Below are 24,879 nucleotides of genomic sequence, written 5' to 3'. Positions count from 1 at the left end.
CCAGCAATCTTTTCAGGGCTTTTCATCTTAGTTCATTCATGGCTAAATGTGTTTCTCAGCCACCTTAATTCAGCTCCTTGGTGGGCCTGGGTCCCACTGTCTGGAGTGCTCAGAATGGGGGCCTGGATTTGGCTCCAGAATCCAGCATTTGGCATGCCTAGAATCTCTTGTCTCCAAGCTCTTGGAGCTGGGGTATCAGGAGAGAGGCTGCCAGATGGAGGGTCGCTCCTCTTGCCCTCGTACCCATGTCCAACCCACCAGCAAGACCTGTCATCTCTACTTCAGTTCCGCATCCACCCACGTATCCCATCCCCTGCCACTGCCTGATCCAGGCCATCATCTTCTATGTGGACCACTGCAGAAGGCTCTGAACGGTGGTCTCCTACCACCATTCTTGTCCTCCTATGGTTTGTTCTCTACTCAGAAATCAGAGTAATATGTTAAAACTTAGATCAAGTCATTCTCTTGGCCAAAACTTCAAGGACTTTATATCATACTAGAGTAAAACCCAGTCTCAAACATAGTCTACGAGGCCCCATTCAGTCTCTCCCAGGACTCACGTAATCTTCATTGGCTTCCTGACTGTGCTTTGGAATTCTTTTCTGCCCCAGGACCTTTTCATTACTGTTCCACCAGCCTGGGACGCTTTGCTTTGGTTCACCACAGGATGGGCTCCATTTTATCCTAAGGTCTGAGTTCAAGTGTCACCATCTCAGAGAGGTCTTCCCACTGTTATCTATCTCATCATTCTATTCCTTTCCTTTTCTGATAGTTAATTATAGGCTGTCATTTCTATGTTTACTTGTTTATTCTGTGCCTCCTCCTACTCGAATGAAAGCACTGCGTGAGCCTGTATTTCTGTGCCATAACCCCAGCACCGGGCAGTGCCTGGCACATTGACCATACCCAGGAAATGACAGACTATAGCTTTTGATAAGATAGTATTGTTAAGCATTGTCACAAGATATTATTTACATTCATTGATTAGTATCAAACAGATGAGTACTTTTCGGTTGTGAAGCCTTTTACACTTTACATAAAAACTTTCACTTACATTACTCATCTCATTTCTCTTTTACAGATTAGACCTAAGGCCATCTGTTTTGAAGGTGGTGTGATGAGGCCCCCTTCCGGCCTTGCTCCGCCCCTCCATCCCAGCGGCCAGCACTTGTCACAGTGTTTCGTATCAACACAATAAATTGTGTGTTGGTTCCTTTGAATACATATTCTTTGGTTTCTGGGAACAAAAGGGGGAAAAACAAGTCTAATCCAGTTAGAATTTGTATATTTTAAAATAGGGGGGTTTAACAGCATGACATAGCACAACGTTTCGCAAATTTATTGATTGATTAAAATGGGGGGTTTTGCAGAACATTGTAAAAAACAAATTCCTAGGCCCTCCTTCAGAAATTTTGATTTAGTGGATGGGGCCTGGAAAATTTTTTTTACCAGCACCCCAGGTGCCCCTTATACTGAGGGAGATTTGGGAAAAGCTTCTGTGGTGGAACTAGAAAGATAGTCCCAGTTGTAGTCCCTGCTCTGCTGCTCTGCCATGTAGTCCAGGCAAATCGCCTAAACCCCGACCCCTTCCGTAACAGTAGGTGCCTCAGTGCCTGCCGCTTAGAGGTACTGAGACGGGATTAACAGTGAGCAGGTGTGTGAAACTACTCCTGACCCCTCTGGGGCCTCTCGGACTCCTTCCGCATAAAGGACTGCTCTCCCCAGCCAGCCCTCACTTCGCCTAGATGCCTCACCAGTTCTGACCTTCCTGGATCTGTTCTAGAACTGGCTTTAATAGGAACTCAACCTAGTCGAGGACTCAGAAGATACTTACATGTATATTATCTCATTGTTATTATTTTGGTCTTTCTGAGCTCTGTGTTGGATCTTGTGCTGAAGTGACCCAGGGGCTGCCAGTTACAGTTGCCTCCCTGTGAAGATGGCATGGATTGCTAGAACCTTCTGTGTTGGGCCTTCATCATTTTGTTTTCTTATCTCTGCAGAGGTGGTAGGATGTGGCTGTTCATCCCTTGGGGCCAGACTGCCTGGGTTCAAATTCTGGTTCTGACCCCTACAAATTAAACTGTGTGATTTTGGACAAGTTGTTTAACCTTTGTTCCTCAGGTTTCTTCATCTGTAAAATGGGCATAGTAGTAAAAGCTACCTCCTAAGGTTGTTATAGGGAATAAGTGAGTAAATACATGGGTGCTGAGAGAAGTGTCTGGCACAAAGTAAATGCTCAGTATGATCATGCCTCCTTTCTGCCAGTGAATGAAATCCACAGCAAAAACCTGAGAAGATGCTCTTCATCTAAACCAACACCAGTCATCCAAATCTTTTTTCCACTGGTTTTCTCCTTGAATGGCGGGCGGGGAAGGCGGGGCAGGGGGAGGGCTAGGAACCTTGTTTGAGCTTTACATTCAGAGCAAAAGTTTGCTTTTTGCTGTGGGTCTGAGAAGCTGGTTCTTTCTCCCAGTCCCATGTAGTTCTAGAACAGGAGCATGGGCACTGTCTTCTGTGGAATGGTTTGCAGGGGTGCTTCGGGGTTTCTGGGAAGTTCAATTTGAATGTCATTTAAATATACATTTAATTACTTAAAAAAAAAAACTATAAAGCAGTTCCTGGCCTAAAGTATCCTGCCCCAAATTCTAGCATGCCAGAGACCACGCCCTACTTGGGGCTGACAGGTAAACTCGTTTTGTGCAGACTGGAATTAAATGTTTCCTGCCATCTCTGTGTATGTATTTCAACTTCTTATACATTTATCTCTGATTAAGAAGTGGTAGTTCTAAGCTGCTCCTTCATTTGTGGGTATGAATTGCTTGCTTGCTGGTTTAAATCTAGACCACTGGTGTCAAAATTTAGGCCTGACAGTGTCGTAGTTGTGAGCACCCTTTCACAGTGGTGAGCTACGCGTGAGCATGGCCCACGAGTGCCCAGAAGGCTCAGCACATCTTTGGGTGGCGCCGTCAGCTAGGCAGCAACAAGAGAGCACAGGGTGGCTGCCATACCATATTTCAGATAGTCTTTAAAATCCTTTTAAATTGTGGAGACTCGTTTGCTTTTTAAACATAAGATAAGGAATGCAAAGCAGTCCTTAGAAATCACTAGTGATTCAGCTCAGAAACAAAATTTTCCCAATTCTCCTCTTTCAAATTTCTTAATTAGTGTTATTGTAGACTATTCTGAGTGTACACTATTAACTTTGTTTTTAATTGCTCCCATTTCCACCCCTTATGCGTCCACAGGGACTTTCTGTGTACTGAGCACTGAGACAATCGGAAGTAATTGGATCCTCAATCTGACTAAGCAGGAAATTGGCATCTTTACTCTGTGAATCCTAATTTGTACTGTTTTAACTGACTTTATAATAAGTGAATACTATACATTTAAACTTAAAAAGGTTTAAAATAATAAAATGACACTTTTATATTTTTTATGACACACTATTCTCCTTTAAAACAGGGTCTATCTAATTTTTAACAAATTTAATCTGCACTGAAAACATTACAGTAGCAGGTCCCATCCTGCCCCCAGTGAAGCTGGAGCAGCCTGGCCCAGTGGAGAAAAGGCGATAGAAGTTACCATCATGTAAATCCTGTGAAGCGATCAGCAGACTTTTGGGAGAAACATGCTTTTATATCATATATAAAAATTGGTGCTATTTCTTGTTTTAAGTACCTGTTTGGTCCATTTCTCTAATACGAACTTCTGGATCCCAGCGGTTCTCTTGGACCACCCTGAAAACCTTCCCATCTTTCAGCATCTTTGCGTCTCCCTAGGGCAGAAAATGCACATCAGCAGAAGCTAACCTGAATTTACTTAGATTAATCCTTCCTTGTATGCTTTAGAACTTGGTTCTCCCCTAAAATTTTAGGGGTTACTTAATTCTCAACAAAGTATAAATCTATTCATTGAACAGAACCCAGCTTTTCATCCTCAACCTTAATACTAGACTGCAGTTAAAGGGGTGTGCTCTGTAGGTATCAGTTGTTGGAAATAGAGAGAAACAAGGTCATGGTCATGGCCTTTGGGGGCTTCATGACTGAGGATGAGTGGTCACCTTGTCTATGTGAATCACTGGCTACAAGCCCTGAGAAGAAGGCCCAGTGTCTGGAAAACTGCAGCTCACAACATTTTAGGATTGAAAAGGGTCTTTGAGATAGAACATTGAATCCAGCCCTCTGGTTTTATAGAAAAGCAACAGATGGATGGTGAGAATGAATGATTTGTCTAACAGAGCAGGGCCCACCGATATCAATGCCTGCAGGAGGAGGTGGGCACTGAAGCGGATCATCTAGCAGCATGTATGCAACTCGGGGCTGAGCTGCTGGCTTCTACCTGGCACCGTGCCAGCCTGCGTGCACCTTCTCCTAATGAGCAGTGCAGGGGCCACAGTGAATGGCTGTGTAAGGGCGTGGCAGTGGCTTCTGGATCAGGCCTCCAGGTTGTGATCCCTAAAGAGAAGGGAAAAGTTGTGATCCGGGTCCCTGAAATCAGAACTCCTCAGTTTCAAGTCCCCATTCTACTACTTACTGTGTGGCCTTGGGCAAGTTAAACAACATCTCTGAGCCCCAGTTTGCTTATCTTTAAAATAGGGATAATAATATGACTTCTCTTAAAAAATTACATAACTTACCTTAAAGGGATCCTATGAGCATGAAATGGGGCAATCCATATAAAGCACTTAGTGGAGTATCAGACACATGTGAATTGTTAGCTATTCTAAGTATCAGTTATTAGTGACATAAGGCTAATTAGGGACTAGGCTATCTGGTGTCCCCCGCTTTGAGGACTCACCACCTCTGGTGGTGCTTTAGGGCCCCAACATCGCCCTTGGGCCTCGTGTGGTGGCCAAATGGGCACAAGGTGATCAAAGGCCTTGAGCTCTGCTTGATGGAATCCTTGCCCTCCTACTCTTCTCCTTGGCTTGATTAGGAGTTGTACACAGTCCTTGCCACAGCCTCATTCTCCACCCTTCTATCTCTTGGAAAAAACCGCCCCCAATTTCTGCTTGCAGAGAGCCAGCCACTTTCCACCTTCAGGTGTAGCCACCCTTCACGTCTGACTTGCATGACAAGACCTCATATCCATGTTTTCCTTTTTCATGGACTGGGGCAGAAGGTCAGTGAGCAATTGACTTGTGTAATTGTGTAATTCTGCTTTACACAAGCAGAACCAAGTCTCTGATGTTGGGACTCAGGATTGATTTGCCTCAGTTCTCATCTTTTGCTTACTATGCTGACCTCTAAACAACTTTCCATGGTTGGGAAATCTCCTGTGAGATTCTTAGTGGGGGCAGAATCCAGCCCTTAGTGGGGGCAGAATACAGCCCAAAGCCCAAATTTGTGCCCTCTTTGCCCTGAGCTTGTCCAATCGGTGCTTGGTTTTTAATCAAGAGCAAGTGATACAAAACCACAGAACAGTGAACTTACTCTGCCAGTGACCCCAGCAGTGGCCCCGTGCTGCATCCGTTGGCAGGGGCACTGGTGGTGGTGTTCAGCGTCCAGCTGGGCGGGGCCGGGGGGCAGCTCTTTGGCCAGGCTGTTGCTGTGGTATATAGGCTGGCTGTGGCTTCAGTCACTAACACGTTTCATGGGTTTGGTTCCCGAGGCACTTTGTAATTCTTGAGGGTCTTAAAATACTTGCAACAAATTCCTTTTATACTTAAATGAACTGTTGTTGGTTTCTGTTGTTTGCCCTGAGTGGCACAGACTGCACACACGGGCTCACCTTTCCGTTTGGGGAAGGAGGGAGAGGGGAGAAGTTGATGGTGAAAGAGAAAGCTGGGAATGCACTTTCATTTGGCAAATTAAAAGTTTTCTTTTTCTTTTACTTCTTAATCATGAAGTTTAATCACCATAAAATACCCTGAATAGTAGAGGGCTGAGGAGCAGGATCTTAGTATCCGGACAGACCTGGGTTTAAATCTCATTAAAGTACTTACCAGCCAGTGGTATAACTGGCTAAGTTATGGGCCTTCTGAGTTTAAGCCTCACATTTTCTCTCTACAGAACGTGGGCCATTATATTTGTCATATTTGTGGCTGCTCGACATCTTTGAAACACTTTGTATGCATGAAGAAAATTTCACATCATGATTCCTCCTTCCTGAGGGAAAATCCAGAATTCACTTTCCCAGCGTCCGTGGTGGCAAGGGCACTGGCGTGTGCTTTGGGCTCTGCCGGAGGTGCCCACACGTGACCTTGACTGGGAAGTGAGCACTGTGAGGAAGCAGGCACTATGTGGAATCTATCTTTTGGTCCGGGTGTTGTCTGAGACATCAGACATGGCTGGAGGAAACAACAATGCTTTGGTGTCCAGTCTCAGCAGCATCAGCACGCATGTGAGCTTCCCATGACCAGGAGTGGTGGCACTCACTTGTCTCTGCTGCAGCAGCCTTGTGGGTATAACTGGACCTTGTGTGCATTCGCCCCACCTCTGAGCTTGATCTCTGACTCTCCCAGCAAGTCTGTGAGCTGCTTTTGTAATTTAACTGGCTGGAGTGGGTTCTGTTATTTACAACTAAGAACACGGAGTGACTCAGAAGATTCGATAATAGAGTGCTTGTAAAGAACATACCAAGACAGAGAATATGGTAAATCAGTAATGGCCAGATTTTACTATCTACACTAGTCCCCTCTTATCCATGGGAGGTATGTTCCAAGACCCCCACTGGATGCCTGAGGCTAAGGAGAATACTGAACCCTATACATATACTATGTTTTTTCTTGTATGTGTATATCTGTGATAAAGTTTAATTTTTAAATTAGACACAGCAAGAGATTAACAATACCATAATAGAGAAATTATAACAAAATGCTGTAATAAAAGTTATGTAAATGTGGTCTCTCTCTGTTTTATGTCTTCACCTGTAAATGTAATGCCTTCTCCATCTTAACCAAGCATTTAACATGCCCTGTGGTTTGAGGTATGGCAGTGAAACCAGTGGAAATCTCTTCTCCCTTTTTCAGTTTCACGGGGAGATGATTCATTCTTACCATAGATCTTGGCCCTCTCAGCATGTCATTTTTTCTTCTTTCATTGAGAACTTCCACCTTTTCATTTAAATGAAGCACTTCATGGCTTCTCCTTGGCACATCCAAATTGCTGGCACCACTAGCCTTGTGCTTTGGGGCCATTGTTAAGTAAAATAAGGGCGACTTGAGCACAAGCACTTCGACACTGGAACGCTGGATCTGATTGCTGAGATGACCGCTAAGTGACTCACGGGTGGGAAGCATATACAGTGTGGATGTGCCGTCCTGGGTGGGACGGAGTGGCACTGTTTTGAGATTTCACCATGCTGCACAGAGTATCACACAACTTTAAACTCACAAATTTTCCACTCAATGTTTTCAGACTGTGGCAGGTAACAAATGGTGGATAAAGCAGGGCTGCTATATTATCAATGATAAGGGGGGAAATTGGGCTTTTCTGGGAGGTGCATGAGTGAGTCTGGGTTTAAGACAAAGCAGAGTAATTTAAATCAGGAATAGATCATTTAGTTCCACTCAAGAATTTACCAATGAACTGACCAAGATGGAGGCGTAGGTGGAAATACTGTGCCTCCCTGCACAACCAAGTTTAAAGACAACAAAGTTTTAGTAACAAAAACGCAACCAAAACACATAAAATTGAACTGTATGAAAGTCCAACAACAACGAACCATTCATCCAGACCATTTGCTTGTGGGAAGCAGCAGAGGGGACCAAAATCTGAGAGAGAGTGGAACAAATGCCATTGCCCTTCTCTGACCCCGCCCCCACATATAGCGTCACAACCCAGCAACTGGGTTGCTTGGTTCTGGTCCACCCCTCATATGTAACAGGTGCAAACAGACCAAACCATTATGGCTCAAGAGGAACAGCTCAAAGCCCCAGAGCCAATACTTCTAAGCAACCAAAAGATAGCCAACCTATCAGATGCACAGTTCAAAACACTGGTGATCAGGATCCTCACAGAACTGGTTGGTTTTAGCCACAAATTAGAGGAACAAATGAAGGCTAAACTAATTGAAATGAAGGGAAGTGCACAGGAAACCAATAGTGATGGAAAGGAAACTGGGACTCAAATCAGTGGAGTGGACCAGAAAGAAGAAAAAAAATGACCAAACTGAAAAGAATGAAGAAACAAGAATTCAAAAAAATGAGGAGAGGCTTAGGAACCTCCAGGACATCTTTAAAAGCTCTAACATCTGAATTATAGGGGTACCAGAAGGGGAAGAGGAACAGCCAGCCACCAGTGGAAAACTTATTTGAACAAATAATAAAGGAGAACTTCCCCAGTCTGGCAAAGGCAATAGACTTCCAGGAAATCCAGGAAGCTCAGAGAGTCCCAAAGAAGTTGGACCCAAGAAGGAACACACCAAGGCACATCATAATTATATTAGCCAAGATTAAAATGAAGGAGAGAATCCTAGAAGCAGCAAGAGCTAAGGGGACAGTCACCTACAAAGGAGCTCCCATCAGACTGTCAGCTGATTTCTCAAAAGAGACCTTATAGGCAAGAAGGGGCTGGAAAGAAGTATTCCAAGTCATAAAAGCCAAGGACCTACATCCAAGATTGCTCTATCCAGCAAACCTTTCATTTAAAATGGAAGGGCAGATAAAGTGCTTCTCAGATAAGGTCAAGTTAAAGAAGTTCATCACCAAGCCCTTATTATATGAAATGTTAAAAGGACTTATCTAAGGAAGAGAAGATAAAAATATGAACAGTGAAAGGACAGCAAACTCACAGTTATTAACAACCACACCTAAAACAAAAGCAATCTAAGAGGACAGCTAGATCAGGAGTAGAACCATAGAAATGGAGATCACATGGAGGGTTAGCAACAGGGGAGTGGGAGGAGGAGAAGGGGGGAGAAGGTACAGAAAATAAGTAGCATAGACCTTAGGTAGAAAATAGATAGGGGGGAGGGCAAGAATAGTATGGGAAATATAGAATCTAAAGAACTTGTGACACATGGACATAAATGAAAGGGGGGAATGGTGGGGGAGGGGGAAGCAGGGTGGAGGGAAATTAAGGGGGGGGAAATGGGACCACTGTAATGGCATAATCAATAAAATATATTAAAAAGAAAAAAATGGTAAAAAAAAAAGAATTTACCAATGAGTCCATGAGGTAGAGTGATTTGTCCAAGGTCATACATTTAGTTGGTATAGAGCTAGGACAAGAATCCAGGTTTATGAAGCCATTTTTTTATTCCATCAGGATGGTATTTGGTAATTGGTATCTATCTAGCAGGCAAAGGTTAATTATTATAATTTCCTAATGAGTTCTGTTCTTATTACAGGTCAGGAAAACAGACTCACTGAACTTCTCTTCCCACATCCTTCATGCTGGATCCATGATAAGGCAAATGAGTGAGAGCAACTGTCAGTGAAACTCCTGAGTGGAAATAACTACAGAGTAGGTTTGCCCCTATAATAGGCTTCCAATTCTCATTGTTCCTTCCGTCAGAATCTGGGGACATGACAGCCATCATAGAGAATCAACTCTTGATCCCTTTCACTTTACGACTGGGAACACAGTACTCTGCTGGGCTATAAATGCACCTCAGAGGTCAGCACTTGCTGCTGGGGGAGGAGCTTGGAGGTCTCCTAGGCTCTGTTGTTAATGTTGATCTCAACATCAACCAACATCTTAAACCAACTAATTGCAGCAAGCTGCTCTAATTTATTCAGCAAAAAAACAACCTCTGTTTTTCCCCTAAACTCTCAAAAGAAAAACAATTTTCTATTTTTAATTAAAGAATTCCTCAACCAACCATCATTACCCAAATAACCCATTTCAAATACACCACTAACACTTTTAGGCTAGAACAGCATTGTGTAGTGAATCGTGGCACTGCTGGGGTCAGGAGACCTGGATCCTTTCTGTAAACCACTGCCCTCTCAGAACCTCAGACTCTGACTATAAAGTAAGTGATGTCTAAGGTCCTTCCCAGGATGGTGTGATGTGTCACCCGGATTCCCCTTCAGAAATGAAAGACTTATTCTCCCAACTTTTGGGAGTCTTGCTATCAGACTGCCCTTTGCTCTCAGCCCCTGAGAGGAGATAAGAAAACTGCCATGGCTAAGGAAAGCTACCTTCCTCAAGGTCCTGCTTCACTTCTAATGAGTAGTTGACATGGAGGTGTAAAGGTCCCATCTATATTGGCCTTCTCACACCACCCCAACTTGGGACGACTCTGAAAGTTAGCTTTTAAGATTCTTACAGGGCCAGTTGAGGCCTCCATTTAGACTACATCACAACTCAGCCTTGCCCTCTGTTCTAGCCTGCTTCCTTCTCTTCCCTTCCACTGGTGTCCTTTCTAAGACAATTTCCCAATAAACCTCCTGTACCCTATCTCTGCCTCAGAGCCTGATTCCCAGAGAACCTAAACTATGACATTTCTGATGCTTAACTTATAGTTCTAATACTTTCTGCGAATAAGTTCAAATATGAGTGGTATTTCAAATGTCTAGTACTTTGTGTATCATTAAAAATGTATTTTCAAACTCAGTATTTCACATTGGATTTCCATTGTCACCCTCTTACTCCAGTCCTTACTCAGGCTGTCTGTCTAGATCATGCAAGCTATCATGCTGCTTGGGTTTGGGGTGCAGAGTTGTCAGAAATGGCCCAGACACTATCACCAGGAAGCACACCTCTGTTATCAATCCAACTTTCACATTCCCAGGTTCTGACGGATGGCTCCATGGGAGGGATCACTACTATGACAACCATTTCTCTCCCAGACATACTTGCCCTCTTGGCTTGGCTGCTTCTGTCCTTGATACTTGTGCATTATCTTTCTCCTCCCTCTGAGACAAGATCATTTTTTTACATCCTCCTACCTAATATTGCCATTCAATTCATTTCCCAAAACCATTGATTCAACCTCCAGAATAGATCCTAAATCATTATTTTCCTCCATCTTCACAGCTACAGCCCTGGTCCAGGTCCCATCCTCTTTCATCTGAAAGACAACGACTCCAGCCTCCAGCCTACTCTTCTGCCTCCGCTCTTGCTCTCCTTCAACCCAGTCTCCACAAAACAGCCAGAGTCAACTTTTAAAACCCTAAATCAGGGTTTTTGGTCAAGATGGTGGGGCAGGAAAATATGATACTTGCATTTTTCCACAACAACATCAAAATTACAAAGAAATTACAGAACAACGGTCATTCAGAATAGCCTGAAATCTAGCTGACCAGAAGTCATATAACTAGGGATATAAAGATGAAGCCACACTGAGGTTGGTAGGAGACTGATAGGAGGGGCAAAGATACAAAAGGGGCTGGACCCACACCCATGTGTGGTGGGTAAAAATCAGGAGGGATATCTCAGACACGGATGTCTCCCCTGAGGAGTGAGGGGTCCTGGGCCCAGACCAGGAAATTAGCACATTCCCTATGCTAAGACAGGGAATCAAAGCAGCTCTACCTAATACACAGAAACAAACACAAGGAGGCTGCCAAATCAAGGAGAAAAAGAAATATGGGCCAAATGAAAGAAGAGAATAAAACCTCAGAAAAAAACTAAGCAAAACTGAGAGAACCAACCTACCAGATGCAGAGTTCAAAACACTGGTGATAAGGATGCTCAGAGAACTCACTGAGTACAGCAAATATATAAAGGTAGAAATTAAGGTTACCTTAAGTGAAATAAAGAAAAATTCACAGGGAACCAACAACAAAGGGAAGAAAGTGGGGGTTCAAATCAACAATTTGGAACATAAGGAAGAAATAAACAGTCAACCAGTACAGAATGAGGGAACAAGAATTCAAAAACTGAGGAGAGAATAAGAAGCCTCTGGGACGTAGCCAAAAGTGCCAACATCCAAATCATAGGGATGTGAGAAGGGGAAGAGAAAGAGCAAGAAATTGAAAACTTATTTGAAAAAATAATGAAAGAAAACTTTATTAAGTTGGTGCAGGAAACAGAGAAGCACAAAGCCCAGGAAGCACAGAGAGTCCCAAACAAGTTGGACTCAAAAAAGACCACATCAAATCACATCATAATTAAAATGCCAAAGGTTAAAGATAAAGAGAGAATCTTAAGCAGAGAGTTACCTACAAAGGAGTTCTCATGAGACTATCAACTGATTTCTCAAAAGAAACTTTGCAGACAAGAAGGGACAGGCAGGAAGTATTCAAAGTGATGAAAAGCAAGGACCTACAACCTAGATTACTCTATCCAGCAAAGCTATCATTTACAATTGAAGGGCAGACAAAGTGCTTCCCAGACAAGGTAAAGAAAAGGAAGTTCATCATCACCAAGCCCTTATTATATGAAATGTTAGAGGGACTTATCTAAGAAAAAGAAGATCAAAACTATGAACAGTAAAATGGCAACAAACTCAAAACTGTCAACAACTGAATCTAAAAAACAAAAACAAACTAAGCAAATAACTAGAACAGGAAAAAAATCATAGATATGGAGATGACAGAGAGGGTTATCAGCAGTGAGGGGGAAGAGGGAGAATGGGGGAAAGGTACAGGGATTAGGAAGGATAATTTGTAGGTACCAAATAGAAAGGGGGATGTTAGGAATAGTACAGGAAATGGAGAAGCCAAAGAACTTATATACATGACCTATGGACATGAACTAAGGGGAGGATTGCTAGAAGGAATGGAGGTACCAGGCGGAAGTGGGCAAAGGAGGAAAAATTAGGACCACTGTAACAGCATAGTCAATAGAATACACTTTAAAAATAGTCAGAGGGATATATAAAGGACAGCACAGGGAATATAGTCAATAATATTTTGATAACTATGTATGGTGTCAGATGGGTATGAGATTTATCTAGATAATCATTTAGTACATTATATAATGTCTAATCACTGGGCTATAATCCTGAAACTGATATAATATTGTATGATACCAACTGTTATGCAAAAATAAAACATGATTTAGAATATCACAAAGGTGAAAGAATGTGGAAGAACAACCATCCTCTAGAGTTAAAAAAAATTAAATGAAAAATCTAAAAAGTCCCTAAATCAGATCTTGCCACTGCCCCACATAAAGCTCTTGAATGGATTTCCACTGCCCTGAAGGTACAATCCCAACTCCTTAACTGACTCCGTAATACCCTGCATGACCTGGCCTCTGTTTATCTTTACTACTTCAGCACACACATACACCTTTATAGGTTCTTATTAACTCTTTTCAAAGTATTCTAATTTAAGTGTCCCATATATTTTTTGCTTTGGAGCCTGATTGATATAGCAAAAGATGTACATTGCTATATTAAATAATGCTATGTATTTTTACAGGTACATGTATACATAAGTAAAATAATAGGAAAAAGTCTGGGTAAATACCCACCAAACTGTTAACAGGAATTGGTTTTGAAGATGGGGAGTGCTGATCCAAGGGAACTGTAGTTTTATTTGCAATTATTTGATTTTTTTTAGTACTTTAAAATTATTTATTTATTTTTATTTTATTTAAAGATTTTATTTATTTAGTTTTAGAGAGGGCAAGGGAGGGAGAAAGAGAAAGAGAGAAACATCAGTGTGTGGTTGCCTCTCGTGCACCCCCTGCTGGGGAGCTGGCCTGCAACCTAGGTATGTGCCCTGACTAGGAATCAAACCAGTGACCCTTTGGTTCACAGGCCAGCACTCAGTCCACTGGGCCACACCAGCTAGGGCTGAATTTTAAAAGAATTTATTGAAATAATACTTATGTAATGAAAAATTAACCTTCAGAATAAAAACATAAAATGACAGCACTGGACTCAATTAATGGCTTTCAATCACATTGGCTGTGACCTGACATGTGGAAATATAGTTTCCATTGTGACCCACTGGAGCCATATACCGATAACAGACTGGGACAAAATTTTCATGAATAGTATTTACTCTTACCATGAACAATGCATTCTGCTATACTTTCTTTTGTAATCTATTTCATTTTTAAAGCTGTCCTACCTGACCCACTGACATCTTATTATGACTCACTGTTGGGCTGCAACCCTTATTTCTAAACACTAGAGTAGATGATCACTATAATTGTTTATCTTTATAAAAACTGCCCCTGGCCTTGGGCTTTCCACATTCCCTGAACTCCCTGGTTATTTATGGTTTCTTTTGTTTGGTTACTACAAAATTATCATTTTAGCACAAAAATTAGCATTATCTGTATGTTCTTTATTCATTTGGGTGTCTTTTTTGCTTCTCAGTGAGGGGAAATCCTTTTCAGATTGGGAACCCAGTGATCGGAGACTACACAGAATAGTGTGTGTTTGAAATGGTGAAATGGTGTGCGTGCGTGTGTGTGTGTGTGTGCGTGTGTGTGTGTGTGTGTGTGTGTGTTTGTAGTCCCAAAGGCCTAAAAAACATTCAGTGGATACTTGTAGATGCTGCTGACCCAGGGGTTTGAACAGGCCCTGTGTTTCTCCTTTGAAATGCTCCCAGGTGTTCTCGCCATCAGGACTCCCTTCCACCCCCACCCCTGTAGCTCCTCAGAGGAAGCCATACAAAATGTCTTGGTACCTATACCTTTATAAATATTCAACCAAAAGGCAAATGGTATTTTTCAATTCTGAACAAAACTTTACTGTGGCAAACAAATACCCCTCCATTCATTCCAAAAGCATTGAAAAACCAAAGGTTGAGGAAAGAAACAAGTAAGGCAGACCAGGAAAATGTTTTGGAAAGAGCTTTCAGGGAACAGGGATTTCTGAGATAAATCAGATGCAGGGACAGAAAAATATTTGCTCACCAAAGAAATGTTGGAGAATAAAAATGAATTTCAGCCCCACAATACTGGATTTTCTCATTGCTCTTAGCCTAATTTGAATACTTGTATATATTTACATATTGTTTTCCAGTGACTAATTCCTGACCACTGTAAAAAAATACAGATTTAGTTCTGCTTTGTTTTTGAGAGAGAAGGAAGGAGAATGTCACTGTTTCTTTTCTATTAGACTACCAGTGTATCATATTTTGCTGGAAATATGAAGGCCGTAGATGGGAACAGAAATATTGTCTTTCATTTTTATTTTTTTTTGAAATTTGCTATTAAGTTTATGCAGTCTCTTGACATGAAAACAAAATGAAATGAAGGCCATTCAATTTCATTATCAAGGCTACAGACTGCAGCCTGGGATATGGAATTTAAAAAAATATCACAGGCTGCTGTTCCCTGCATTTGGGGCTTCCTAGTAGACTTGTTATCCACTCCACTCAAATTATTCTCTTCCTTGGGGAGACTTAAGGGAAGCTTAGATCACTAGCTCCAGATTTGGAACTAGCACTTTTCTTGACAGAGGTGCAGCTCAGTGTCTGAGTCAACCCTCAGTCAGGAGCTCTGTAATGCAAGTAGGAATGAAGTGCCCCAGAGATTCTAATGTTGAAAACTCTGTAATGATTCCCCACTGCCTTCAGGGTCAGGTTCAATGGCCTAAGCCAACCTCCAAGACTCTATCTAATGAGGCTTCTGTCCCCCTCTTCAGCTTCTTCCTACCACTTTGCTCCCAAAACTTTTGCCTGCCTCCATTCTCTGCAGCCGAAGTGGCCTTTTAAAGTTGTTAGGACCCTCCAAAGAATTTGCATTGTGTTGAAAATCAGATCCAGATTCCTTAGCATGTGCTACAAGTCTTTTCATAATCTGGCCCCTGCCTACCTCACTAGTTTCATTTTCTACCATCTGCCCCTTTCACTACATCTCAGCCAGGTTGCCCTCCTCTCTGTTCCTTGAACACAGCTCTTCCTCAGATAGTAGCCTTTGCAACTGCTGTTCCCTGAGCCACGGACACTACCCCAGATTTTCCTTTCTTCCCTCCAAGTCTTCACTAGCTGCCTGTGCAGCCAGCGCCAGGTGATCTTCCTGTTTTTCATTCAATTCTCCAAAGCAATCGGGTTTGTCTGTCTCCTCCTGGAATTTGAGCACCATGAGGGCAGGCAGCATGTCTGTCTTACTCACCAGTGTATTTCTCATGTCCAGACTGGGGGGACTGGCACAAAACTGGTGTTAATACAAATCAGTCAGGGAATGAATCAATATAGCCAGTGGTGTTCAAACCTCAGTAAACATCAAAATCAGTTGGAGGCTTGTCAAAACACATATTGCTGGTCAGGTCCTCGGAGTTCCTGATTTGGTAGACCTGGGTTGACATTCATGAATTTGTATTTCTTCCAAGTTCTCAATTAAAGGTAAACTGGCTGGTCCCGGGATCACATTGTGAGAAATGCTGGTCCCAGCCATAGCCAAGTGCTTGAGTTCTGGACTAACATATATAAATATTTCCATGCCTTTGCTTCCTGTCTTTACTTCCTGGAAACTTGCTTCCTTTATTCCTTGGGCAAGCCTTCAACCCTGCTTTAAGACTCAGGATGGGCATCACTTCCTCCAGGAGGCCTTCTCCAATATTGTGCCCAAGTCTGTGTCCTCCAGCACCTGGTGCAAAAGCAGTCCTAACCTTATCACAATGCATTGCGTTACCCCTACACGGGGTAACTGCGTTTTTCGAGACCACAAGCCTTCCAGGCCTGATTTAGACACACCCATGTTCCAGCTAGAAGCTCAGGATCATTCCTTCTGAACTCCACACAGGAATTTGCTGCCTCTGAAAATCAAGCCAGACCTGACTTCTGTGCAGCTCTAGACTTTGACCTCAGTCTCAGTCCTCCTTTCACTTTTTCCTCTTACCAAAGTCAACCAAAGAATGGCTTCTTCCCCTCTCTCACCAATGTTTAATTTCTCTAGCTTGTGCTCAGACCTAAACTGTTCCATTCATTTGGTTGGCCTCAATATACAGTACTGACCTGGAGAGGGCCAGCTCACTTTCGCAAGGCAGAGCAATACATGCTAAAATTGGTTCGAGGGGAAATAAAAGGAAAGGTTTTTAAATGGCTTCTCAGATTCCAATTTTATCTTCCTGAATGATGCCTTTGAAGTCATCCTCATTTTTGCTAGTGATTTTATTTTATTTTATTTTTTATTTAGTTATTTTTCAAGTACAGTTTTTTGTCTATTTCTCCCATCCCAGCTCCCCCCCCCCCCCCGGCTCCCCACCTCCCTCCCATTTCCCACCCCCCAGTCCTCATCCCTGTGTCCTTCATACTTGTTCCTCCAAATCCCTCCCCTTTTTCCCCCTTAAATTCCCTTCCCTCTCCCCTCTGGTCACTGTCCCCTTGTTCTCTATTTCAGTGTCTTGGTTTTTATTCTACTTGCTTGTTTGTTTTGTTGTTTAGCTTCCTGTTAAAGGTGAGATCATATGGTGTTTGTCTTTCAACACCTGGCCTATTTCACTCAGCATAATGCTTTCCAGTTCCATCCATGTTGTTGCAAAGGGTAGTAGCTCCTTCTTTCTCTCTGCTGCATAGAATTCCATTGTGAGTATGTACCACAATTTTTTGATCCATTCATTTACTGACGGGCATGTAGGTTGCTTCCATCTCTTGGCTATTGTAAATTGTGCTGCTATGAACATTGTGGTACATAGGTTCTTTGACATTGATGTTTTAGGATTCTTAGGTATAATCCTAGCAGCGGAATTGCTGGGTCAAAAGGCAGGTCGATTTTTATTTTTCTGAGAAAATTCCATACTGTTTTCCATAATGGTTGTACCAGTCTGCAATCCCACCAACAGTGAACTAAGGACCCCTTTTCCCCACACCCTCTCCAACATTTGTTGTTTGTTGTTTTGTTTATGATAGCCATCCTGACCGGTGTAAAGTGGTATCTCATTGTGGTTTTAATTTGCATCTCTCTGATAGCTAACAATATTGAGCATCTCTTCATGTGTCTCTGGATCTTCTGTATGTCCTCCTTGGAGAAGTGTCTGTTCAAGTCCTTTTCCCATTTTTTAATTGGGTTAGATGTCTTCTTAGAGTGGAGTCGTGTAAGTTCTTTGTATATTTTGGAGATTAAACCTTTGTCTGAGGTATCTTTGGCAAATATGTTTTCCCATACAGTTGGTTGTCTTTTTAATTTAATAGTGTTTTCTTTAGCCATGCAGAAGCTTTTAATCAGTAAATATAATTTGCTAATGATTTTGAGAAACATCAGTGCTGCTCACTTGCCTACTGCAGACTCAGCAGGAGGGCAGAGAGCTCTGGGAGGCCTGCAGGAAGGTCTCAGGCTCAGGTTGCCGCTGGATTCAAGCCATGCTCACACTTTGGGGGAAACTCACCTGACTGTGGTGTTGGAGCTGCACCCAGCCTCCGTAGCCAAATTTCTGCAGGGGGGGAAAGAAGCACAGTTAGACCAAAAGAACAAATCAGACAGGACTGCAATAAAGGGGCAAGGAATCCTGAGCTCCATCCTTTTAAGCTTCATCTTCCCATTTTTCTTCATATCCGCATATCATTTAATAATTATATTTAAACCAATTTACTTTCTTTCCCTAAATGAATTTATTCATGAAGAAAATTCTAAATATATCATGGAAGTGCTAGTTTTACCTTTTATTCTCAAGCAGTTTGTAATTTTCAAATGAGGATTTATGTTAAAATATATTTGTTTACATACCACCTAAGCTATTTCAGGGGCCACAGAACCTGGCCGGTAAGGACCGCTCTTTAGGAAATATTCTATTAGAACACTGCTCTTCAAACTGTGGGTTGTGTGTAATCAAGGTAGTGGATAGTGACCCAAATGTTCTAAAAACACAAAATAGTATGTGTAGCAGATGGTGTTGGTAGAATACTCCCTCCCCCTGAACATTTCTGTGTACACTAATCTATTGCCACTGGAACAGCTTTGGTCAGGCCCTTCTAGCATGTCAGAAGTACCAGGACAGCAGCGTTACATCTCCCCTCAGCAGTCCCCAACCACCGACTGAGGATGTTTGCCCATAAATACACTGGACACGCTAGTTCAAAGGTCTGACTGAGGTGAGGCACCCATGTGCACCTCCTTTGGCTGCCTTGCTTTCCCTGTCTTGCTGCCTCACTGTACTGGTGTTTTCTGAGATCACCTCCAAAGTAAACTACTTGCATTTGAGTCTCTATCTCAGAATCTGCTTTTTGGAAAACCTAAGCCTAGATAGTAAAGTAATGGAATGGAATGGAATGGAATAGATTAGAATGCCTCCTATGTGTAATTATTCATTTCACGAAACTCTTGTTTCCATTATATACATTGATGTTTGTACTGAGACACAGTATAAATTATATTTCTCCTTGGTGGTTATGAATAAAAAAATTTGAAAGTCTCTGCCTAAGGACATAGGTAAATGGGACTCATTAATTATAGGTTTTAAAATCACATTTGGATCATTCACTCTTCATTCAGTCATTCTTCAAATCTTCATGGAGTCCCACCTATGACTGGTCTTACTAGGGTGGAGAGAATACAAGTGAAGAAAACTTCCAGCCTGTGGAACACAGCCTTGAGAGGGTGGGGCTGGGGTGGGCATGTATCACATGTGAGACATGCTGTGACTGAGTGGTGCACAAATTTTGTGGGAGCCAGGAGGAGGGTTCTGACCCACAACTTGGGTCAGTGGTGTCAGGGAAGGCAGGTTGAAAACATATTCTGGGGTCAGATCGGAGGAGAGGTGCTTCCTTCCAGTGGTCTGCATTTCCAAGCTCCAATGAGGTGGCTTTCAAATTGTGATGTAAGAGGGGAAGGTGTGGGAGCCAGAGACAGTGATGTGAGGAGCTCCCTGGCGATTCCAGTCATCAATGGTGGGTAGGTAAATTAAGAAAATTGAAGATCAGTACAATTTCTCATGTGTTATAGTTGGACGAGACAGCTAACAGTGGCTGGTTCTCATGACAGGGAGGTTGTCATGAGGAAGTCAAGCCTGGCAGATCCCTTTTCCTGGCTCTGCTCTCCCCTCCAGACTGAGAGGGGAGAGCTGGGCATAGAGGTGTTTGTGTATGTCTGTGTCTGTGCCTGGGGTTGGCCCCACCAGACTTCTTAAGAGTTGGGTCAGTTTCATACTAGCTTTATTCTACCTGAACATAAATTTGATTCTTGTGTTATAGCATCAAATAATCATCTTAACTGTAGATCTACCTGCTTCTCTCTAGGTGACATCAGAGGACATGGCATGGTGGGCTGGGCATGCAAGGGAAAATGTGCACCAGGGACCCAAGCTCCTCCTCTCTGAACATAGTTTGTCCTTTGCCTGTGTTTCTCCCCTCCTGCTTCCGCTCCCGCTGGCACAGTCCTCCCTTCACAATTTAGTACCCTTGAGTTTTTCCCTCTCTTCCTTTGTCTAAAGCTGCCCAGAGATGTATGCTAGAGGAGGGGGTGGAATACCGATGGCCTCATCAGTTACCCTTTAGATTAACTTAAACTCTCAAACTGGAAATTTGCCATTGAAATCTTACTTTAGTGTATTATAAAAGATTTTATTTTCCTTCTTTCTTTCCCTTTTTCTCTTTCACTTCTTCCTCATTCTCTTTCTTACTTTTTCTTAATTCTCTACAGAACTTTAATCCATAAATTAGCAGGTTAGAAAGTATTCCATCTGGGGTAGGTCAGAGAGGAAGAGGAAGGGAGAACAGAGAGCTCTTGTCACATGTGACAAACCACTCTGAAAGGTACTTGACTTTGCTGAAGTGATTTAACATCTCGAAGTCACTGTTTCCTTTGTGTACCATGAGGCAAACAGCAGTGGCTGTGACATAGGGTTTTATGGGAATTAACTGAGATAATTCACAGAAAGCTATTGTCACCAGATTTGGTTTACAGAAAGGACCTCATCAGTGCTAACAGTGATGATGATGGTGACAGTGGGAATGGCAGTGGATATGGTGGTGGCAACAGTGAAGATGATGAAGGTGATAGTTTTGTAGGGATGGTGTTGTTGGTAGTGGCAGCGGTGAAATTTGTGAGCTGGTAGTGGTGATGGTTGTGGTGGTGAGCTTGGTGGCAGTAGTGATACTGATGATGGTAATGGGAGTGTTGGCAGACAGTGATGGCAGTGAGGGAGGCATAGTGGTGACAGCCTATTCTATCCTTAGCTGGTATAATAAGGCAGACAGTAAGGAGTGCCATGAAGGAAGAAGCCCTTTGTCACTCTACTCCTCCCTCCCCTGTCTTGGAAAGCACAGAATCGGAACACTTTGTGATTCCTCTAGGCTCCTTGCAAAGACCTAACTTATTTGGATAAACTTAATTCTGTTCCAAGCCTGTGATTTGTTCAATCCCCCAGCTCTCATCCTAAATTGAACCAGCCTGAGATCTGAAATTAAGACCCTGGGAGTACTTTTGGTCAGTGCATAGGCCAGGGGGCATTGCCAGTTTGGGGATGTTTCACTGACAAGGACCAAATGTTCCATAGGCACTATGGGCATGACAAATAAAAAACAAATTAAAAAATTCAAGGGAATTTAGTTCTATACACAAGAGATGTGTTTCTGAATTGGACATCTATGAATTTGGTTGATGAACTGATGCCAGTTTTAATGTCTTTGGGGATCTCACACTTTCATATGGTGAATAATAAATTTCCTGGATGATGAAACCAAGTATCTCTTTCCTCACAGAGGTTGTTTAAGAGTCAAGTTATGTCTGGGATTTTGTCTCCTAAAATCTTACAGTGAATAAATGCAATTAAATTATTGCTAACATATATATATATATATATATATATATATATATATATATATATATATATATACAATTTTTTTTTACTAGAGGCCAGAATTTTTTGACTCAATTTAAAATTAGAAGAACCTTTGCAAGCCCTACTATTGGACACATAATAGGTGGTCAGTAGAGTCTTGCTGAAGGGAAAAGTCGAAACCTTATTATCATCATGGCTTTGATGCATAATCTCCTGTGGATCGACCTGAAAGAGCTTTCACCAAGGTTTCTCCCCCGCCAACCTCCTGTTTGTGATAGCAGAGTAGATGGGTCCTGATTCATTAGCAACAGTGGAATCAAGTGCCCTCTCAATCTGCTTTCTTTTCACCTCACAGATCTTAATTGTAACTCTGACTAAAATCATTATTAGCAAGGGAAAAAGGAAAAGCTGTCTCAAATCCCAGTCCTTTGTAATCATTAGTTAATCATCAAGCCAGGCATGTTGATTCTGCTTTTCTGTTTCTTCATTGCATAAGGAGGTCAAGGTTATTGAGGTGTGTCTATTAATATTTAATAGAGAAAAGCAGGTTTGAAAAAACGGGCTTTATCCTCTAACATAGAACTAGTACTGGCTTATTCTTTTCATCCTTTTATTGCAAAGTTTGAAAAAATAGTAAAAAAAAAAATCAGAGAGACTGATGTTTTGAAACATTTTACCCACCAAGAAACATTTGGAAGACAAAGTAAAATCTGCTTTAACTATTGAACTATATGAACACCAACCCCCCCCCACTATTAACTAGTGTCACATTAACACTCAATTTACTGTGACCAAAGAGACTGACAGTGGGCAGAGAGGGAGAAGAATCTCAGCACAATTTAATGTATTTTTATTTATCTCGCTCCTCCCAGTTTGAAAACACAGAACTGTTTTCTGCCAGTTGTTTTATCACTGGCTTGCCTGCATGTAAATGAAAACTTATACCATATAACAGGTCTGATTGCCTGACCTGCAAGTTGGAAGCCAGGTTCCAATGGCCCCATGGTGAAGCCCTAGGTGGGCTTGGAGAGTCTGGGAGTGGACTGGTGTCGAGGGAGGCGCTGGAAGGCAGAGGGACCAGGGATATCCCTTATAGTAGTGGTAGTCTCCTGGACCAGCTGTCTCGTTCAGGTGTGGTGGTCATGCTGGGGAGGGGCCATCGTGGTCCCAAATAACTCTGGGATCCTGGGCTCATTTCTGAGTCTCCAGTACTTTTTCTGTCCAGCTGGGTTAATAATATAAATCTTCTGTATTCTGCAATTCACATTTTATGTGAATCAAATTACATGTTGTTCCCTATGATTATTATTACTACTATCATCACAATCATTATCATCATCATCATGTGTCATCAATTATCCGCTTGCAGTGTGTGAGACTGCCGGATAGATGCCTGATTTCTATGACAGAATGCCACTTCCCTCTTTGAGGGAATACCTGGAAGATAGGGACGGGAGGTGGGGTAAAGAGCCAGCAGAGCAGGTGCTTGCTGAGCCTCTGGGGCACCCATTTGTGGCTATAGCCTCCCCATGCTCTGCATCCCTCAGCTTCCTATGCAGTTTTAACAATAACTTTAGGGCCCTGCATTAGGTGGGGCACTTAGAAATTATAGGCTCTTGGTGACCAGTTCTTCGCTCAATCTAGCTTTGGGGTGGGAGACAAGCAATGTGAGGCGGGGCTGTGGCACAAGATACTAAGTACACCGTTTTCTCCCCTTAGCAGAGGAGGCATCTTTTTTGGCTGCTCTGAGCTGTCATCACTAAAACTGTGAAGTGGTGTGTACATTTTAGTAAACTCTGACGAGGACAACAGCATTCAGAACAGCAAGTCCCCACGCAGGCACTGAGACTCCCTTGGCAGGGGTGAGTTTGATGGGGTTAAGCTTTTATGATTGGCTGCAAAAGGACAGCCTTTCAAAGATGATTCAGCATCATTTTGTGTTTCTCAATCCACAAAGTCTACCACCCATTTTACCTAAAATACCATGAACAAAGAAACACTTAAGATTAACAACTATGAGAAGGAAATATTCTCAGCTACTTGCACAATGAACCACTATGAGAGTTTAGGTTAGTACATTTTTCTTCACTTGGGCTAAAAAGATGAAACATATCAGTGGTGCGCATGTTCTAGAGAAGGCTTAAGATGGGGTAAAACCTGATACTTAGCCTGAACAGACTCAAGCCAATTGTAAATTTTGTTCATGTCTCCTACCTTCTAATGGTTTTATTCAATGTTACAGTTATTCATTCAAAAGTTCTTAATAACAAAAGGAAATTTCCATCCTTTGAGAAACCCAGAGAAGACTCTTTGGAGATATTCATTGTGCAAAGGCTATATATTATCTCCTCTATGGTTTTTTGATGTTCCTTCTCTCCAGTTCGTAACAAGGATTTATAGCTTAAAGAATATCAAAAAGCAAAGGTTTCAGACAGCATCCTAAAATAGACTACAAAAATTTCCACAAGTTATCTCTTGGTGTTTCTAAACCTTATTTTAAACATTTGGGAAAGGAGATATGTTTTAAAAGTCCTGGAAACCTATCACATTCCATTTTTTTAATAGTCTCTTACTGGAAACTGTAACTTTAAATTTTGTAGTTGGCACATATCTTCCTAGCAGCTGAATATGTGGTTTAAATGGAAGTAAAACTGCCTGACTTAAACTGTTCAGAAATTTTAAAGAATGCTTCAAGAAAGGGATTTTGAGAAAGCACTTATTTCTTTGATCCACATTCTTTCAAAATTAATATAAAAGTTATTTTTGAAACCAGGAAATCAGAGCTGCCAAATAGCACTCCCTTTCAAAGCACTCCCAGATCAGAAAAACTTAACATCTAATTCCTCAAAGAAGAGATAGGTCTATAATACAGGCACTGAGACACCCCGAGGAAGTTCCAAAAATAATTCAGCAAATTAATCACCATTACCTTTTTTAGATCTGGCCATTCTTTTGGTAGAATATGACTGTAGATGTCAATTTTCATCTCCACAAGATCAGAGGAAAAGTGTATAAGGAATGAAGTTTTGATACCAAGAGAGCTCCTTGAAAACCATGGAGATAAGTAATTTACTTTGTCCCTGTGGCTGTGTTTAGGCACTGGTCAGAAGCCTGTTCAGCCAAGTTAGGTCCATTGCAGTTGCCTTATTAAAGTTCAAAGTCTGTTTGTCAACATAGCTTTGGATAAACAATTCTCTGGTAATTAGGATGTGGAGCACAATTTTTTTTTTAAAGGACTGTACTAAACCTTATGAGGCCAAATGTATTACAGGCTGCTTTTGAGTTCAGTAAGTCCAAAATTGACTAACCTTTGTTTTTAAATATTTCAATTCTTATCAAGATGTACATAGTAAAAAAATCAAA

General features: G+C 42.0%; 1 protein-coding gene across 1 annotated transcript in view; it reads right to left on the bottom strand.

Moving 5' to 3' along the window:
- ACMSD (aminocarboxymuconate semialdehyde decarboxylase) overlaps window positions 1-24,673 on the bottom strand; it is a 68,134-nt gene extending 43,461 nt beyond the window's left edge. The window contains 3 exon segments of the mRNA XM_053666837.1: window positions 3,682-3,778; window positions 18,127-18,171; window positions 24,446-24,673. Of these exon segments, the coding sequence (XP_053522812.1) occupies window positions 3,682-3,778; window positions 18,127-18,171; window positions 24,446-24,502 (199 nt within the window). The 5' untranslated portion in view covers window positions 24,503-24,673.
- Between the last annotated feature and the right edge of the window lie 206 nt (window positions 24,674-24,879).

This window comes from Artibeus jamaicensis, unplaced genomic scaffold, assembly GCF_021234435.1.
Source record: "Artibeus jamaicensis isolate MK-2021 breed Jamaican fruit bat unplaced genomic scaffold, CSHL_Jam_final contig_1284, whole genome shotgun sequence".
Taxonomy (NCBI): Eukaryota; Metazoa; Chordata; class Mammalia; order Chiroptera; family Phyllostomidae; genus Artibeus; species Artibeus jamaicensis.
Note: the sequence above shows the minus strand (reverse complement) of the source record. Positions and strands in the feature narration are given on the sequence as shown.